This window comes from Limulus polyphemus, unplaced genomic scaffold, assembly GCF_000517525.1.
Source record: "Limulus polyphemus unplaced genomic scaffold, Limulus_polyphemus-2.1.2 Scaffold2813, whole genome shotgun sequence".
In the NCBI taxonomy this organism is placed as follows: Eukaryota; Metazoa; Arthropoda; class Merostomata; order Xiphosura; family Limulidae; genus Limulus; species Limulus polyphemus.
Genome location: NW_013668423.1, coordinates 39005 through 60176, shown reverse-complemented (window position 1 = coordinate 60176; position 21172 = coordinate 39005). Strand labels below are relative to the sequence as shown.

Genomic DNA, 21172 nt, shown 5'->3' with positions numbered 1-21172 from the left:
GCTTAAGCCAAACGAACTTGAAATTACGTTTGACTTTCTTTTAAATCATCATCATATGCAAAAGTTTCAGCTTTGCACAGTTGAAAGAAACTTATGTTTGACCCACGTGATTTCATGGAAGATATTTTCAACAGCCATGTTGCGAAATACACTTGTCGTACAGGTAGATGTAAACTCTGAATGTCTTTGTGCTGAGCAACATGATAATCCTGAATCATCAATACAAAAGAATGCGTGGTGATCATGTTTATATTGTTCGTCATTGAAATATTAAGAGACTTGTCGTCAGCTTTGTCTTACAGTTTTCCAAAAGAATTTGTTAATACATGTTACGACATACCATCTTCATTGGGGTTAAACTATTTTATGTTAAAAATCAGAAACCTACACCAATGAAAAACAAAAATATAATTATTTAACATATTTGAGTTACATTTTATTCTCACAAACGATAGTACAGATCGACTTTCTAATCAACTATTTATATGACATGTGGCATACTGTGTAACTCGGACAGAGCGGACTGTAGTTCAGCCAACTGTCAATATCTTTAGTTTTTTCAGTTTATTAACAGGTAAGCTGTGAGGATGCTATCGTATAATTTAACCAGAAATAGACTTCGTAGGATTTGTATGGAGGATTACGAATAGTACTTTTCATAAGTTAAGGGCCCGACATGGCCAGGTGGTTAGGGCGCTTGACTCGCAATCTAAGGGTCGCGGGTTCGAATCCCCGTCCCACCAAACATGCTCGCCCTATTCATTGGCAAAAGAGTAGCCCAAGAGTTGGCGGTGGGTGGTGATGACTAGCTGCCTTTTTCTAGTCTTTCACTCCTAAATTAGGGACGGCTAGCTTGTTCGTTTGTTTGAAGTTAAGCACAAAGCTACACAATGGGCTATCTGTGCTCTGCCCACCACGGTATCGAAACCCGGTTTCTAGCGTTGTAAGTCCGCTGTGCCACTGGGGGGGGGGGGGTAGCAGAGATAACCCACGTGTAGCTTTGCGCGAAATTCAAAAACAAACAACCATAAGTTACAGTTATCAAACTCTTTGGTTGATTATTCTTTCGGGAATATAAAATTTTCACACTGATACTCTACAGTAACTCCAAACAAGAAAAGGTGTTTTAATGACTGGAAATTCTTGCGTCGAATAGTTTCTTATTCTTATTAGATTATGTTTCTTGTTATGGTTTTGCTTTTAAGCAATGAGATATTATCATGTGGAATAAATGTTTTCACTTTTCATAAGCTTAGGTCAGATAAACACATCTTTATAACCACCATCTGATATTTTAAATTTAGTAATACCTTCGAAAAAAGAATGCATAGGATGGACTGGACTTTTCTATGTTATTTCCATCACAGTAATGTTATTTCTTTATCACATAACAAATATATCGGGTCCATTGACCCACACAGTTCACACGCAACACGACACATACACATTGAATGCATCCATCCAAATACATTATGGCTCTATTGTTCCAGATCTTTATCTTTGAGCAGCAAAAGGAAACATCAAACTTCTACCAATAATCCTCTATCAAAAAACAAGGGGAGGAACAGAATTCGGGTGTCAAGGTCGACCGGCTCGCCAACCAGCCAAGCTAACCGACAATCTCCATTAGCAAACAAAGGCTGGCCTGCTGAAAAAAAGGCGGGGGTCAGATATCCGACCGCCCTCACACGTGTAACACTTTAGCAAAGGTTTATATACTTGTGAAGGTATATGTATAAAATATTCTATTGTCACGTACACACACACATTTAAACAGACTCGTTGTGTAATATATATATATATATATATATACATCTATTGTAGTAAAATTTATGGTACGTGAAACGTGACTTTATCTATGCATTTACAAATTTTAGATTTATACGGACAGTGTATAGAATTACGCTTATGTGTATAGTTACCAATGTCTATAACATTGCCCCTATATGTACATACTGCTCTATCACCATTTCTCTCTCTCTCCATCAAAAAATGTTAAACTCGTCTATATAGACTTTGCTTTTCTGTCAGTGTGTATACGGTAACAGCATATCTAAAAATATCACATCGACATTTTGATAAACTCCAAAAAAACAATCTATGCGGTAAAGTAAGGAATTCGCACAATATGTGTTTTGACGATATTGAGCATGTGTGCTGACTTAGTCGTAGTTAGGTTAAATTAGTTTTTATACACCTCTGTCATTATTGTGGCTTATAGTATCTGATTGACAACGTCAGTAAGTGATTCGAACAATACATATGTTGACAATATTAAACACGTGCTGTCACTTAGTCCTACAGGATTCCCCTTAAATGAAAAAAACCTGCAAAACAAAACATGGGAAGCAATGTTACAATGATACCCAACTTTTGGGACACCCTGTTGTTGGGTTAAATTACTTTTTTTTTTGCATTTGTATCATTATTATGATACATTTTGATACCTGATTTACAATGATACATTTTTTTTACACCTATAGTTATAACGTCTATGCAGAAGCACGTTCAATGGGAAAGTATATGTGCAGATGAAAGAAGTGCACTTCCGGTTCTTTCTCCAAGGAACTTCCGGCTGCTTTCCAGTTGTTTCATCACTGTTTGTTACGTGGAAGGTGGAGTAGTCGATGTAAGAGAACACATCAGACTGAATCTCCCTGGGCGTGGTTTACAGAGCGGAAATAGTGCAATGAAGTTGATTCACCTATTAGTCTCGCCCCCCCCCCCCAATTTAATAATATCAATTTAGCACATCTGAAACAAAAGAAATGAAACAAGTGAGAGGTTTTTACCTCATAAATAAACATATAAACAGTTTTTGTACTGGGGGTGCTGAAAACCTTTGAAAAAACTAGAAACCCTTGTATATAATTAGAATGACAGCAACTCCGTACGTCAGGCAGCACCCTTAGCACTTCTAATTTCCGAGCCCTAGTATACAAGCCAATATCTCAACGGAATTTCGTAAAAAAAAGAAAAGACATGTGCCTTTGAAAAGAATATAAGTACTTTACATGAAATGTGTCCATTATGCAAATGAGAGGTTGCCTTTACAAAAACCAGGGAAGCTCTTTTACCCCCCCCCCCACGTGACACAGCAGAATGTCTGTGGACTTATAACACTAGAAACCGGGTTTAGATACCCGTTACCCGTGGTGGGCAGAGCACAAGTACCCTATTGTGTAGCTTTGCGCTTAACAACAAACAAACAAATCCTTTGACAAAAAAAGAAAAATGAATTTTGTTTTCGAAGGAAGTTGTCCATTTCTCATACCATTTTTTTATGGTTCTACATTAAATATGTCATTCTTACAGTAAAAAAAAGTGTCTTTATGAGGAAAATGCCATATTTTGTTACATAAGCATGCGCCTTTTATAAGAATGATACCTCTTTTGCAAGAAATATGTTCAATTTGCCAACAACAAAAAATCGTAAGGGAGATAACCTTTTACATTATTAATGAATCGCGCGATTCTAAAATTTTTTCTTTAGAACGTATTGCTTATTTACATTATACAGTGTAAAAAATTCTTTCTCAAACAGTCAAACTGAAATATTTACTTTGGTAACATATTTCTTTTGGATGCATTGTATTTTTACTTCCTTTAATAATGAAAAATTTCGTGACACTGAACTATTTTGATTTTGTGCATCTTTTAAAGTGTAATATTTCTGGCACCAAAACCACTACAAATCAGTTTCTGGTATCGTATTATCATTATTTATATTATACCACGTCCATATTCATGAAATTGCAACGTTATACGTAGAGACAAAAACGCTGTACATACTGGGTAAAACTGTTTCTGCTCTGGAAGAAAAGCAAATACTTACAACGAACTGTGGATGAACAACTGTTTCAAACTCTCAGAATATGGCTGCATTTTGGGATTAATTTTCGTTTGGAAAATAATGTACGATTATTAATGTGATCTTTACTATTGAAGTTAATTTATCAGTTAGTCCTCGGCTAACATGTAACAAAAGTTAGCTAAAATATATTGAATCTTTTTATATATTTATTTATTCTTGAGAAAATCTGTTCACAAAGATATTAACAGATCTAGCAGGATAATCATTACTCGTATAAGGCTACGTATTATCCTTAGCAGATTAGGGATAATCCTTTCTAGGGAATATCTTCCCCATCAAGGTAAGTGTCATTATCGGCATAGTAACTGTTAACCCTAACATGGTAAGTATCTTCTTTAAGAAGATGGGTATTATTTTGAGCGGGATAATTGCCATCTTAACAAGGTAACTATTCTCCTCCTCGCGGTAACTATTATCCCTACAAGAGTATCTTTTAACCTTTGCCGGATAACTATTATCCCTAGCAGGAAACCTATCAAACCTGTTACGGTGTAGATATGTATGTGTGTGTGTGTGGATGCAAAGCTACACAGATATTATTAAATCAATGCAATAATACACCTATTCAATCAGTTTATCTACCCTATCTTATCTTTGTTCAATCATTTTATCTACCCTATCTTATCTTTTGTTCAATCAGCTTATCTATCCTTTGTGAGGCTTTAAGTGTTTGCAATGACATATTTTGAAGGGTTTATTTAACCATTAGAGTGACTTATCAATTTTATAGGTTATCTGTCTCTAACGTCCCCTGGTGGTATTTTAAGAAATTAACAGTCATATCTATTGCTCACAGTTATACAACATGAGTCTCGCAAGAGAGAAGGTCTTCTAAAGTACGGGATTGGCAAAAAATCTGGGCACCCCTTATTTAAAGCTCATGTTAACAATTTAGTTTTTCGTTTTAATAATGATGTTTTTCTTTTCTTTTTCAGGTTTATTAAATTTTTTTTTAATTTTGCTAAGGTCACCCCTAACATGTTAAGGAGGATGTCACATCGCAAATGGAGACATATCATCCTATGTTATGAAAATGAAGGCCAGCAGACAGACATTTTGGATTATTAATCGAACCTTATGTTAGTCTGTGTTAACATGAGATATGTATATATGTGAATATATAATAAATTATTTCTTTCATGTACACTATCTTGATTTGAGGGGGAGGGTTGTACAGGAAGAGCCATTCAATTAGGATGACCAAATCTCGGGAGATCCTCTGAGTGAGAAAGTTTACGAATGCTCTCGCCCAGCGTAACCTAAGCAAGCGCGAGAAGACCCCAAGCATTTGCTTGTTTTATTTTTATTTAATGTCGGCACTGCTCTCGAGTGGGAATTATGTGGTGAAAGCTCCATTAGCCTAACCAAATAAACAAAACAACTGAAATTGTTTTCAGTCCCTGTGGTGTAGTTGAGAGGTTACCCACTTCTCCAATGCTTTAATAAGTCCAATCTCCAAAAAGTTTAGTTTACCCACTTTATTTTATCACTGCAACACCTGTCACAACCAAGTACTGATTTAATTTATTATATTCTATCTAGTAAAAGCTAACTTGGTTTTCGTAGTATAATTCATTTGTTTAATTTTGAAGTATATTGATTCGTGGACGTTTTTAGGCTTATTCTCATGTCAATGTCTAAAATCAACTGAGTGCTTCATGACTTGAAAGGTAATTTATTTTAGATTAGAAGTTTTTATGGACTGCACTTGCCAGGAGTATAGAAATGGATGATTTGGTCTCGACATCCCTCACTACGAAAAGAAACAGTCTACAAATTCAGCACAGTCTACTCTGCTCAAAACGCCTCTTTAAACAAGTTTTTACTATTTCATTTATCTAAGTGAGTCTTCAAATGATTCCTGACTTGCCAACACTTTATTTTAATGACCGAGAGAATTTTTTCAGTGATAACTATACTTGCATATGTCCTTATAAATCTGTCTAAAAAATAATTTTCAACATAAAACAACGTTTCTCATGGGCTATATTTATTTAACTTTATAACTTAATGCAAATATACTGTTTCCAACACTGCAATGAAACAGCTGTGCATTTGCAAACCAACAACCCTAACTTCGACTGTAATCTGAACCACTGTTCTCCTCATCAGCAAACTTCCAATAATAAACTGGATGAAGATATTAATTATGGTTTTACAACTGATGAGTTAGAACATTTCTTTCCCGTTTATTTAACAACTCATCTTGTTTAATATTACTCAAGTTACACTGTCGGAACCGTTTAATAACCTTTCATTGATCTCTAGACTTATACTTAGAATCAATAAGTGAAAGCAATAAATGTCAAACACACTACATTTGCTATATCCAGTGTCGACGAAGCTTTTCACCAATGCCGAAAGGATCGCTAACAGCGATGAATCATTGCATTCTTATCTTTATAACTAAGAACGCTAAATTCTATATATTCATTAATGAGTTATTTTTTAATTCTGACCCATGTAGGTCGATTGCTTTGTCATACGTTATTGATAACTATTTGTACAAATAAAACACGGAAAGCTACGTCTAACATACTTCTTGATTTGGTTTCTCTTTCGTTCTTCTATTTGACGTTCTTAGCAAGTGCTAAGATGGACCACAACGACGTTCTCTCACTATTGCGAATTATTTCAAGTTGACGGAGGCATGATCAATAAATTAATGGTTTGACACGATGTTATAAAAAGGTACACCCTTCTCTCAAAGTATCCTTTAGGGATGGAACAGTGCGAAATGTTATGGAACTGGTGCACCTAGCTGCAATTCAAGTAGGTAGATTTGTGACACCAATGGAATGTTAACTTAAACATTAAAAGCAGGAAGAAAAGCCGGTATAAGAATCTGATAAATACATCAACAACTTTTACTCCACATGGGCAACTATCGATTTATAATATGGTTTATTTTATTAAACAACTATCATACATACTGTGCGTCAGATCCTCAAGTTGCACGAGATGACACAAACTCAACTCAACAGGTGTTGTCACTACTATTTATAGTATAAGAAGTTCTATCATTGTGTTGTATGTTTTCCATTTCAGGAAACCTTTTAACAAATACTGCTGTCAGAGAACACCTGACCCTAACCAGGTTAACTAACATATGTAACTGTCTTCCTCATGCCGGTCTGGCATATGACGCACATGTTTACTAATATGCACGTCAGTTGCTGATTGGCTGATTTTAGAGATCATAAAGAAAGAGCGAGCGGTAAGACGGGTACAGCTTAGGCACTCGGTGTGTTGACACAACAGAGAGAAGAGGACACGTTGCTTCAGGTATGGCAGTTAGTTATTTCTGTATTTTTTAATGATTTTTAACAATTCGGTGATTGTTATTCACCTTATGGAATAGTATGTGATAATAGGTATTTTATTCTGATATTTTGCTTTATTTCAAATACATATTGAAGTAGGCGAATGTAACTGTTTTACAGGGGCGGACTGGACTCTAAAATTCTACCGGAAAAAAGCTAAAGTGACCCAGAAATTTACGATAAAAATATAAAAAAAACATACTTAAAAAACGTATATAACATAATGTTAAAACACTAGTCTCGGACAGTTCACACAATTAGTAATTGTGAAAATACAGAGAGGTCCTTCACAAGGTAGGACATAACGTCTTCAACAGAAGTAAATCTTTTTCGATGCACATCACTATTGGCAGAATTAACACACGCATCTTAATTTATATGTTAACGTGATAGCATTAGATAAATAATTATTTTTCTGTACTGCTAACAAAGCATTAATCTATACTTTACGTACTTTTCCAAGGAGGCCCTCCAGAATTTTTCTGGGTGTCCCGGAGGGCCAGTCCCAGCCCGTTGTTTTTAATGTGTGTGTATGTGTATATATATATATATATATATATATTTGTTTATTTCATTAAACGTAGCATAGATAGTGCGTTAAGTTAATATAAAAATCACGCCTAGGACTGCTTGCAGTCATATATAACTACAATGGAGAAGGTTAATAAATATATATGATACTGGGTGTGTTATCCATTGTGATAGACAAAAACAATGATTTGTTTGATCACTGGTGATGTGAATCGTGACCTTTGAAACAAGTACTGAAAATACATTTGTAATTATTATTAATGTGCCTTCTTTATGAATCTATAACAGAAGAGTTTGCAGTGTTGTGTTCGGATTTAGGGATGGTTCCAATGACGCTAAGAACTGAACATCAGCAATTAATGTTTAAACACCCCAACTCAGTATTGGTAACTGTAACCATTAGGGAATTGTAATAGTTTTAAAGTTATTTTAACATTTATAAAAAAGGTTGATGTTAGATGAAGTGCGGGGGATTAAAGAGGACGTTGATCTATTGTACCTATGTATGTGAGAAGTACTCGTAGGTAGAGGTGGTAGGGCACAGGAAAAATCTTACCCTGGGCCTTTTCTCCCCCATTGTAAGTTTTTTTCTCAAAAAACAACAACAAAAAAAAAACGTATTGTGTAGGTGTTAATGGTTAAAAAGAACGTTTGTTGTCACGCGGTAAAATAATACTAATAAATTATTTCCAACATTATTAAAGTACTATTATATTTTACCAGATCCTAGTCACTATTATATAAATTAATGTATTTTAAGTAATATCAGAAATATAATGAATGGGTGATAGTGCGCTGTGTGTGTGTTTTTATACGGGTGTGTGCGCACTCTGTTGTTCTAACAAGGTGTACCATTTTTAAGAAACGACTTCTCAACTACGCCCTAGTTTTCCTAACTACTGAACCGTTCTAAACTAACAAATGTTATTTTGTACACCTAACTTTAGTTTCAATTAACATGTAGCAGTGTCTTCACACTTTTATTAAATTGCGATTATTATTATTTTGATCGATGAGATTTTTTATTACATTTTAATTATTTGACTTTTATTTGTTTTAGCGTAAAGCCACACAATGGGCCATTTGTGCTCTGTCCACCGCGAAGAATCGAACCCTCGATTTTTAGCGTTGTGAGTCCGAAGAATTACTGCTGACTCACTAGGGGACGTATTATTTGGAAAAAGTATCAAAACATGCAAGAAGTACTGGGCTCTAGTGCCTTTTGAATTAAAACTGTATACCAAGCTTTTGAGTTATCTTGGTATATTTCGCAAACAATAATTGATAATTCCTTTCTGTTTCACCCTTTCTTTAATAGCATCTATAATTTGCTTTATCAAGCCTCGTTTGATTTAACAAATTGAAATAATCCTTAAAGTACTACGTAAACTGCATGCTTCAGCAATCGCTATTACTGAGCACTTACTAAACCCTTATTGTTCTACACTTATAATGTGGCTGTAAAGCAGTACATGGGCTGAAACTTGAAAGGTAACCTGTAGCGGAAAATGTTTCCCTCTGGGTGGCATGTGCAGGTCACCATAGCAACTCCTAACAAAGTCCGCTTGAGCAGAACCCTTATCAATACACAAACACCTGTTAAACAAGTGTTAATGTTTTATTTTTCTCTGTGTGTATGTGTTCACCATCGAAAGGAGAAACAGGAAGATATTGCTTTGTAATTGCCGTAAACTTTGTTGTTGTTTTTAATATCATAACTGTTTATATGACTATCTAAATCATCGAAAAGTTACCATATATTTTGCACTCGAATTCTTCTTCCGTCAGGTTTGGCTTTTGGTCATATGTTGGTTTGCTACACCCGTCCTTTGTACATGCTAAGTTACGCAAGTATGTATTTATGATAAATTAGCTTCCACCCGAGAAATGTTTCTAATTTTTACAATTGTACTGTATCACAGAGGGAGCGTCAATCTGTGTAACATCAAGATAAGTGCTAACATACCCCCTCCCCTCTTTTTTTTTCTCCTTCGTGTTGAGGCGATGTACATTAGCGAATAGAAACCGAAAACTGGTATGATAATAATATTTTTTTAAAATCGTACAGTAAAATTACATATGTGTTTGTACATGTAATTTTTAGCCCGGATATATTAAGACCGACCATCGTTAAATGCTAAAGCAAGAATTTTAAAATTGGGCAGTTGCGATAATAAATCCTGTTATTATGAGTGTGTGTTGTTAAGTGAAAACTTACACAACGGGTTATGTGTTCTGTGTATACCACAGGTATCAAAACCCGGTTTTTAACGTTATAAGCCTTCAGACTTACCGCTGAACCACTGGAAGGCGTTATTATAAGTACTGGATAATTGATGGGGGTGTGGTTTGATTACTAGATTTTTTTTTAAGTTTCGATAACGATATGAATGATATAAAATATATATTAGTCGAGACATATATTTAATTGATTATTGATCCAGACACTTAGCTAATTCAGCCCTGTAAGTTTGATTTTCAATGGAGTATAATTTGCTTCGGATATTCGAGTAAAGCTACACAAGTTGTCTGTGCTAGTCATCCATAATTTTGAGCTGGAATTAGTGGAGAGACATCTAGTTATCAGCACCTACCCCCAACTCTTGGGCTACTCTAATCAAATAGTGGGATTTGACTGTCATTCTTAAAACACATCTTCTGTTACACAGTCCTGCACGTTAACTAGTAGGCCACGAAGTAATAGATATTAGATGTATGTGAAAAGTGGCAAGTAGGTGGAATTTCTATTAAGGCGTTGTTTATTTGTGAACTTTAGACCTATCGGAAGTTCCGTAGAACTTGTAGTTGAAAAGATACAATCGCATTTGTTATCGTTAAGTAGACTGGACTTTCCTTATTTTTTTGCCCCCTAGTGGCACAGCAGCATGTCTGCGGACTTACAACGCTAGAAACCGGGTTTCGATACCCGTGGTGGGCAGAGCAAAGATAGCCCTTTATATAGCTTTGTGCGTAACTTCAAACAAACAAACAATTATACCGTAGAAAATTCATTATATAAATCAATCACTCTGTTAGAAAGATAAAACTGCCTTAACTGGAGCCTGTCCTGTCTTAAACTTGTGTCCTCTCTTCCCGTTATCATTCAGAATATAACACAAGAAAGTAAGAGGTTTCTCTCCTCTTGACTCCCTAGACAATTTTGTAAAATTCATTAAGATCTTCCCTTACCTGTTTTTTTTTTTTTTAATCTCAAGAGAGAATAAGTTAAGACCTTAACATTTCCTTGTATGGTAACTCTTGCATCCCTGAAATCATTCTGTAGCTCTCCTCTGAACCCTTTTCATTAAGTTAATATCCTTTCTTTGCTAGGGAGACCAAAACTGTACATAGTATTCCAAGTGGAATATAACTAGTTATTAGTACAGGGATATAATCATCTCTTCTGACTTGTAATCAATAAATACATCCTAAAATTCTATATAATTGAGTACGTGCTATTAACACAATTTTCTAGCCTCACTACGTCATTATAGTCCATTTCGCCACGTCCAATCACGCTCTACCCGACGACCGCGTTTCTTGACAATATCCCTGTAGTGCAAGAGGCTCTGTTGTAAGACTATCATGTCTAAAGCACACCACATCTCCTTGCTTGCTTTCCATAATTCACTTCATGTACGAGGACAAACACTCTCTGTGCCCGTTTCAACAGTTCGATTCCACAGAAATCCATAGGCTCTTCATCCGGCGACATGTCCAGTATATCTTCGTATGGAATAGCATGAATACCCATTTCAACTCTCCAGCTTCTTGGTGAATGTGACGGTTGAACGGGAAGTATTGACTGGAAGCCCTTGGTGAACCCATTCCAGGTTGGCTTCGTTTCTATGCGGAGATTTTTCTTGATTATGTTGAGCACTGTTGCCTAGGCACGCGGACGTCTTTTGTCACTGAAATTTATGTTGATGGATTCTCACCTGTTACAAGACCCCGCACTTCGCTTACTTCGGCGGGGATACGACTTATCGCAAATCTCTTTCTTAATGGTCCTGGGTCACTAAGTTGATACATATTCCTTTGTTTTCCAATGTCATCAAACACACGGTATATCATTATCGTGGAAATTATAAGTTAATGATCTGAGTATACGGATATTTTTCGTCGTAAAGGGCTGTTACATATCCTGCTCAAAAGTGATCAGTTTTCGGTGGCATCGTACTACCCACGTAACGTCAAACAATGTTAAAAGGTAGTTCTGAGGTATTCAGTTCCACCGCTACTTTACATTGACTGTCACTCGACTTGGTGATTTGCATATTCAAAATCGTTTTGCTATAACATACTCAACGCTCTGTTTTAGCTTGTCCTAGCAACAGATAACTGCGTCGATAGCTAGTTAGTTGAGTGACTTCTCCATCATTATACCAATATTCTTTTCTTTATTCACGCCATAATTAAAGATAATTTATCAAATATTTGTCCAAATTTACAATTGATCCAAGTCATTGTGTAATACTTCAACATCTTCAATACAGCTAGTAATACTCAAGAGCTTAATATAATCAACAACCTTACTAATTTTGTTTTATCAATGTCTTTAACGCAAATAATTAAAAAACAACAGCAAAGGCCCAAGATTTGATCCTAGGCACCCACTAGTAACAAGAGTCCAGTTTCACTGGTCTTCGTTACTAACAACCTTTGGATATCTCGTCCAACCTCTCTACAATCCAATTATTCGGCCATTATCCAACTCCTATCAATGTTATTTTCTTAGAAATCTTTTCTTCTGATAGTTAGTTAAATAAATAAATAAAAATAATCTAATACTACATAAAAAAATCAACGTTACCACCACTACACTTTTTTAGGGATTGAATTTGTACAAGAATACTTAGTTTGGTTGTTAAATACAAAGTTACAGAAGAGACTATTTATCCTCTGCCTTCCACGAGTATCGAAACCTGATCTGTAGCGTTGTAAGCCTACAGACTTATCGCCGAGTCACTGGGTGACTGCAGGAATACGTCTGAATATTTAGGATATTGAAAAGTTTCCAGCATATTAAACACAACACTGAAACATGTACAGCTGGTAAAGCGCACCTAGAAATCAAGCAAGTAACTACACCTGTTTCAAAGTGCGTAGGTGAAATTCTAAAAACTTCAAGTGATAGTGTTGCTTTGAAAATATAACCTCCCCAGTTCAAATATGCAAAACATTATTTCCCCATTTTGGTATTCGTGTATACATTTCTATTTCTAACGATTACTGTGGCACTTTTGCAATTTCAAAACTTTTTTGTTTTAGATGTGTATTCACACACATTTCTACACGTTTTGATATGTAATTTGCTCGTTATCACTTGTGAAAGTTATTATTATTAATGTACAGAATTTTTTAATGTTGTTGAATCAGATGAGTGACATTCCTATTATTATATCAAAATCATTTTCTTCTGTCTCGCTATAGACCTGTTCCCAATTAGATTGAATATATTTTAAGAACAGTATTACAGAATCTATACTTGATTTTTTGAAACTTCGACCCCATGAAAGGTCTATAGGGGGTTCCAAATAAAATTATAAAGCAACATATAATCAAGATTGCTTTGTTGCGTGAAATTAAAGTTTTCTTTTTTACTTTGGTGACATTATTTTAATTACGCCATTTTCCCCCCCAAAAAGCTAAGGTTAATTTACACCTTATCACGTTGCTGTTAAGTAACAAACTTTTTAAACTTTTCACAATAATAGTATCCAGGCGCTGTAGGATGTGACGTCAATACTTAAACATGCCCATAAACACCAGAAGACAAAGAAATATAAAACTACTTCCATAACGTTTATGAAGTCAGGTCAACTGCATTTTAAGGCTTAGTATTTCAAGATCGTGGAAAGGGCGGAAATGGTGCCTGTAGAAGTAGTTTTGTTAATTCCTGAACTTAAAAGTATAACTGCCAAAACATAAATGCATTTGCTGGTTGGTTCATAAATCAAATTTTATTTAAAGAATAATATGTACGATACAGTTACGCAATGTTGTATACCTATATTAAACATTTTGAGTTTGATTTATTTTGAATAAATATTGAAACTATTTCTTTTTTTTTGTATTTGTGTTTTATGTTTAGTTACCCTGTAATCAGTGAAGTTTCAAATTACGTTTGTTTAATAGTTAGGTTTTGTATACACTATTCAGAACCTCCAAAAGTTCATGAAATTCACTGACAGTGGTTACTTTAATAATTATATAACGATGAAGTTATTAATAAGTGTTCTTCTGCATTCCACATGGATGTTTACAAACTTTGCCTGTTTAGAGGGTAACCCTTTTCAGTTATGAAACTGGGACTATTTTGTTTGTTGTTAAGCGCAAAGCTACACAATGGGCTATCTATGCTCTGCCTAACGCGGGCATCAAAATTCGACTTTTAGCGTTATAAATCCTCATATTTGCCACTGAGCCGTCGTGGGAGGACTTGGGATAAACGTTTATTTTAGTTACACTAATCTGATACGTTCTTCTTTTCGTATGAATGGAACCCCCTGTCTTATGGGTGAATAAGTTAATTATATTCAATTTTCTAACTAGTGCGATTTCCAATTTTTCGGCTTTTTAATAAGCTAGAACTTGCCTAGTTAGTCAGACAACGCTTAGCTGAGAAAAGTTAAGAAAACAAAACTACGGAATTTTTGCATACTTTCTGTTTAAAAGTTGTTTCGTGGTGCTATTAGCCCGAATTAATGAAGACAAATCATTGTATATATGAACATCTGTCTTGTTATTATTTATGTTAAACAAATATTAAAAAAGGAATTACTGATATTTTACGGAAACACTTATGTAATCAAATATTTTTCCATCCCATTTGTTTAATTCAGCAGAAGTCTAACCCCAAAGTCTTCTCCGAATTGTGAAATGTAAGAAATTGTTGATTAAAGCGTCAACATTATTCCCTTTGCTTCATTCTCGTATATGCATACCAATAACTAGGTTGTGGGCGATGATGTGTAAGCGGTTAATATATATATACCCTCAAGGAAGATACAGCTAGAAAAAAATAGGGAATTTTGTAATTTCATAGAATTTCAGCCATAACATGTTTACTTAAAAGTGAATGACTTGTAATTTTAGTTATGGTGTCGTCGGTTTTTATTCTCGCTGAATTCATTATGGTTTTGCTTCCTTTTTTTTTATGAAAAAAAAAAGTTTTGGGGTGATAAAGCAAATTCCAGGTTACCCTCAGCTGCGAACACGTCTGTATTATTTGCTTGTACAGTTTTTTAAAACTAATTCAAGCTGTACAAGAAGATAAAGGCCAAGGCAGTTGATTAAGGTGTTTATCGACGTGACGTTGTACTTTCTTTTTTATGAGAACATTTCGTGATCAGGACTTTTTCGTTGTTCGCAGAATGTGTAAGCATAAAACCATCAATATTCTGTACTTATTTTTCCAACATGTTCCATACTAACAGTAATAGTTAAATCTGACATGGCTTGCATTTTGTATTCGACAGTGGTTCTGATACAAGTTGCACTAGAAACCTGTTAGTCAAGAAAAGCGCCTAGAATGCCATATTATAATTAGGTTTGATGCTAGAAAGAATTTTCTTAATTTTGTGTATGAATTATTTTGCTTAGAGTTGGTCTTAAAACAAATTTTTAGGGAAATAATGTACGCTCATCAAGTGGATTTTATAAAATATATAATTTACATCTGTTATGGTATTTGGTCATTACATTAGTTAGATATCAAATTCTTTGACACATAGTTAATATTTGTAAACTTTTAACGATTTAAACTGTGTATACAAATAATAATAATTATCTTATAATCCTAGTTTAATTAGCTTAGGTGCAACATATCTTTTTTATGCACTTCATCTTGTTTTTCATAATAATAAAAAATCGCGATATTGCTTCGTCTTATTGAAACTTAATGTAAACAAGGCGCTTACCTAATCGAAACGGTTACACATTATAAGCCACACAGATAAACACAAGTTTTGTGTCGGCGGCGTTGTCGATAAGATTTTAAAAAACGGAAACGCTTTCTTTTCGAAATAAGGCGATTTTCAATGTTACATTTTAGCATTTACGCTGCATAAAAAACTTTTGTTATCACAGAATTTCTGTGACAGATACGACATTTCTTATCGTATTTGAACTTTGGAAACAAAGACTTACTAGCGATACAGAACGTTTCGGCTGTTTAGAATTTTGCACAAAATTAGAGAGTTTGTACCATGTTACTTTAATTTACAATAAGATATGATGCTACGTTTGTATCTTGTCAGTATACCCGAAGGACCACCTACTATGATTAGAAGAACAGAACAGGATTTATATATCGAAAGTGGAGAAGGTTTAATTATGTAGAATGTACTGGGCCATCTGCTACTAGATACTTTTTATGCACGACTTGCTGTCATTTACTTATTGACTTTTTTTTTTTTCTCTATATTAGATGAGAAAGTAGCTGAAGAGAAGAGAAAACTCGATGTAGTGAGTTTATTCAAGGTTTGGAAATATTGTAGTTATAATCTTGCACCTGCATGACTACTTTTGTGCATGACTCCTGACACCTTGCACATACCTTCCCCCGGAATGTATAATGGTGACGGTCCAATCTCATGAGGTAACTCCGGATAAGCTTACTTCGGGGTACCTGGTGAGATGCGATAGGCACCAAGTTCTCGCCAATCTAACCTTAACCGCACGGCTATTCGTTTCAGAAGATTATTCAGCAGGGGGAGCCTTTAATTTTAATGGTGGTGGAAAACAATTTTATTTCTTCTTGTTCTTCTCTATGGAGGAACTATTGAAATATAGGTAAATTAAGATTTTATATTTTGGTTTTGTATTTCGATGTTCCTAAAGTTTTAAAGCGTTTGTCGAAATAGCTTCATAGGCAGGTAGATGCCATGAAATTTTGGAGTGATTCTTGGATTTATTATATAGGATATTGTTGTCTACTACGCACTGTTCACTATATTTTATTCTTAAAATAAGTCGTTCATTGCAGAAACTGAAATTTAGGCAGTTTCAACTTAAAGCGACATAAAATTGCACTTAAGTTTAATATTAAATAATTTTGCGGTGTCCTGCTGATGTTCCTAAGATAGGCTAATGCAAAGTAGTGTACCATCAATTATGTTGTTGTTGTTCTGCTCTTAAAATATGCTCGGCTGATATTGTGAAACAATGTCACATTATGATTACTGTCATATGTTCTGGCAAGGTTAACGAAATCTCAACCAATTGTTATAATAAAAATGTTTTTACAATTAGTGAAACAAAAACATAGGTTACAAACACCAGTGGCGATAAGTGAAAATAACAGTGGTGTCTGACGTTTGTATCACTGTAGTTATGAGCATTGCACATGCGTTAGTTGTGTAATATTCTAATTAATTGTACGTACTAACCACAAATAATAATAAAAAAAAAATCTTCCCGTATATAACATTAGGCATTGTCATGTAAATGTAACAAATGGTGAATATTCTTGAAATGAGCAAACGTGTTTTTGGTAAAATGATCCACCTTATCATCTCGTGGAAAGTTGGATTATACAGTAAGAACACACAACTTACGTTTCCATGGGAATTTTTTAACCTTTCTTTTTGGTAACCGTAACACCATTTTCAATTGTTTTAGATAAAATCCAAAAACTTTGTATTTGTAAATTTAACATTTTAATGTAAAACTTTGAAAGTGTATGCATGAGGTTGGTGAAAACCAGTGTTTTGTACATTTTATGAAGCTTTGAGTGTTGTCAGCTATGTGTCTAACATGTATTGGTTAGTGAATGATTTAAAGTTATAAAGTTTAATGTTTACAATGAAAATTGTTGTTAATTCATTGGAAAAAGGGGAGGGAAGTCAGTGTTAAAACTTATTTGTATTTTTCTCTTGCCACTAGTTTGTAGCCCACTCGCAAAGCGTGATGGGATAGCATCCAGTGAATGAGTATTACATCAGGTACTGGTGTTTCATTATAACCAGTACATGTGTGATATTCGTCCACTGTACGCTACATGCTTCGGTTGGAACCTTGTACGTTTCCTGCACCTTACATGGTTTGGATATGTGGCGCCATCTTATGATACTCCCCATAACATTAATTTAAACTTATGAGAATTCGTAATGCGATTGAATATTATACTTATTTTCATTCACTATATATAATTAACAGGAACTATTTAGTTTTAACGTATGTTTATAAATTTATATTCCAAATTCTAGTTGTGCCTCTACATGACGTAATGTTTGTTATGAAATATTTTGATTTAACCTGCGAATTTCCTAGAAGTATCTTTGGAAATCATTGGCAACAACGGTAACTATAAAATACTAGATTTGAGAAACATTTCCGTTGTTGAATATAAACAATTGTGATTAAAGAACACATAATACTAATGATATTTTTGCGTTTTAATGAAATACTGACGAAAAATTAAAACAAATTTTGGTCACATCCCAAAATTATTTGTTATTGGTCTATCTGCTGTGTCCACCGCAGGGAATTTAACCCCGGTTTTAAGAGTTGTAGGCCCGTAAACTTGCCGCTGTCTCACCGAGGGACTACTAAATCTCTGAAGTTGGTCAACGCTGACTGGAACGATTTATTGACATTTCCAAGATGGACGTCAGACAAAAGATAAGTTTTTAGAGAATCAGAATTTCCACAACGTTAAAACAGAAACAAACGTATTATGTCCAGTGACGTTTCGAGCAAATGCTGTCATCAGTCTTATAGTTGTTTTTATATTAAGCCTGAGGAAGATTGTTTACTCGAAACGTTGCTAGACAAAACACATTTGTTTTGAATATTATTTTCAAAGAAAAGGTTGCTGCATCCACATTTAAAGTAAACTAAGTCACCTACCACAAAAGCCACGTCCCTCATAGAAACTGCTATATTGCATTTCAATTTCCAAGTTGATTGTGTTGAGTCAACGTTGAAGCAATACCGGAAGTCAACGATCACAAAAGTTGACTTTAAGATCAAGGCGTGCCAACGCTGAATGGCAGCGTTGAATTTTGCAATTCGCCATTTTTTACAGTCGATTATTGTTTTGTTGATACGTAGCAGGACTTCAGTAGATTCTTCTAGGATTGACAAACAACAGTCTTCTTGAAACAACAAAACTTGATCAGTTATTGCATGGATAAAAAGAACATTTGAAAGGTGTACTATTGACTATTTATAAATTTTTCCTGATTTTAACTACTCATTGACGTTCTCCTTTATTGAAGTTCCAAATATGCTAGGCTACGCCTAAAATTAAGTCGATGTACCTTTGAGTATGAAGGAAACCTCGTGTTTTTTTGGTTGTGATATTTTGTATTTGAATGTACAAAGTTTATAAAAATCAAAGGCAGTGTTGTGTATTTAAAATAATTAAATGATCTGCCTAGACTACTCGCATATGAGGCTAGATACACAGAGATCTGAACAAATCTGATGGCCGTGTAGGGCGCCTCAATAAATGCGAGGTTAAACCTATTCCACAACACCTCTAGTATAAAAGACATTTTAAGCCAAATGGTCTGATCAAAAGTGACAAACCAATTTATTTAACTAGTAAGAGACACCAGATCTAACGACAATTTCAAAACCTGGGTATCAAGAGCAAGTATTATGATTCAACAGGGTGACAGTACCAGTACTCTAAGTGTCTATAAACAAATGAAGAAATTCACACACAATCCTTAACACTTCAACATTGCTTTCTCAGATGAGACTCTGATGGATAACAGATCCCACCCCCCCCCCCCAAACCATTCTATAATCTAAATGCAAAGTACTACATGTATTTACATCCATTCCTTCCTTATGCATATGGTGACATTATCAGTACTAATCAACTCCTAATTTCACTTTTGGATATTTTAACGAAGTTTAAAAAGCTTCCCATGCATGCACACGTGTTGCTCTCTTAATTATATAGGTACTGTTTCTGGACACTTTCTGTGAATTTTTAGGACATACATTGAATGTTATTAAATGATTACAATCAGCATCCCAAGAAGTTAATAGTTATATGGGGCACCAATAAGAATAAATCCAAAATGGCCAGCATTTGGTAGAACTGCAATTGGAGATGTGAGGCAAGATCGTACTTACAGGCAACATAAAGAGCCTAGAAGAGTAAAAAGTGATAATCATAACTTGTGTATAAAGATAAACTGTTCCAAAAAAACCTGATCACTTCCAAAAGAATTAATAAGAAATGAACAGTGCCATTTACAACTTAATTTTGAGGAGATGATAGTCAAGTTGAAAAGGGTGGTTTCTAGTTTTGGTACACAATCTATAAAGGGAGTTGTCATTCAGAAGAAACAGGTTAGGGGTATTGCTAAACACTTCCATTTCTCTATCATTGGCATAAACATAGTCAGAACCCTACAAAAAGCGATTATCATTGAAAACCTCACAAATAAGATCACAGCAGTCAATATTTTGGTCCATATGAATTAATGTTCATAGTTACAAGGATACACACAGAACAAATGATCCAGTGAGAACTTGCCCGAGTACTAACTTTAATCATTCAAGGGAATAAAACATTAAAGGTACCAACTAGGTAGAAGTTAATATTTTGCCAAATGAAAATAAGAAATCCACCATAATCAAAGTATGAATAATTGAAATTATAAAAAGAATAACTTGGAAAATTATAATAAAGATTTGATGTTGAATACGTTTAACAAACCTTAAACATTAGAAGCATGTCCATCAGTTGAATATCTGAACTCATTATCATAAGCCCTTAAACTCTGAGCATTCCACTGTAGAACTTTTAAGGTGGGAGATCATCCGGACAGCATAATCATTATGAGCAACCTGGGGTTTTAGGGTCTTGTATCAAAGATATTTTTCTGCTGCTCTGGAATGATATTAATATTTGCTGAGTTAATACAAATATGGTAACAACCATTTTAAACTTCTGCTTCAAAATAAACAGTTTAACTACAAAGAATAAACAATAGCTTGGGCACAGAAACTTTCTGTAGAACTATCAACTGTTATAATATGATTAGCATCTGAAACACAATATATCTCTTGGATTGCACCTGTAACGAAGAAGCCATGTTCTAAGTGTCTAAATAAGAATTTTGTGTTGTCTCTCTAGAAGACAACTTTTGTTCTTATCTTAATTGTTCAACTCCTTAACTTGTAAATGAACAAGGCACTGTAACAACATTGTAGGTTGTGCTTTGCTACAATTAACACATTTTAAAAGACAGTGGGATTCCTTGGCACAATTTGATGCCTCATGTGAATTATCACACTTATGGAATGAAGTCCAAAACAATAGCTGGGAAAATCCATCTCACAGATGGCAAATTAAATATTAATATAAGTGGGTAAAAATGTTCCTTTAGAAGTGACTACTGCACCTTATTTTCTCCCCCTAGTCAGTCTTCGGACACCCAGGATTATAAAGCTCCTCATCTAAGTCCCATTCACA

The 21172-nt window shown here is 34.6% G+C and overlaps 1 protein-coding gene across 3 annotated transcripts in view; it reads right to left on the bottom strand.

Annotated features, from left to right (window-relative positions):
• Positions 1-17985: 17985 nt before the first annotated feature.
• LOC106467963 (CCR4-NOT transcription complex subunit 6-like-B) overlaps positions 17986-21172 on the bottom strand; it is a 39611-nt gene continuing 36424 nt past the window's right edge. The window contains exons 6-7 of one of the 3 annotated variants that reach the window (XR_002612519.1): positions 20414-20582; positions 17986-18806 (exon numbers count right to left, since the gene is read on the bottom strand). Coding sequence is in view for 2 of the 3 variants with exons in the window: in XM_022396205.1 (XP_022251913.1) it covers positions 20534-20582 (49 nt within the window). In the remaining variant the exon portion in view is untranslated. Of the gene's footprint in view, positions 18807-19197; positions 20588-21172 lie in introns of those variants that run through there. The other 2 variants (XM_022396205.1, XM_022396206.1) reach the window with 2 other exon arrangements.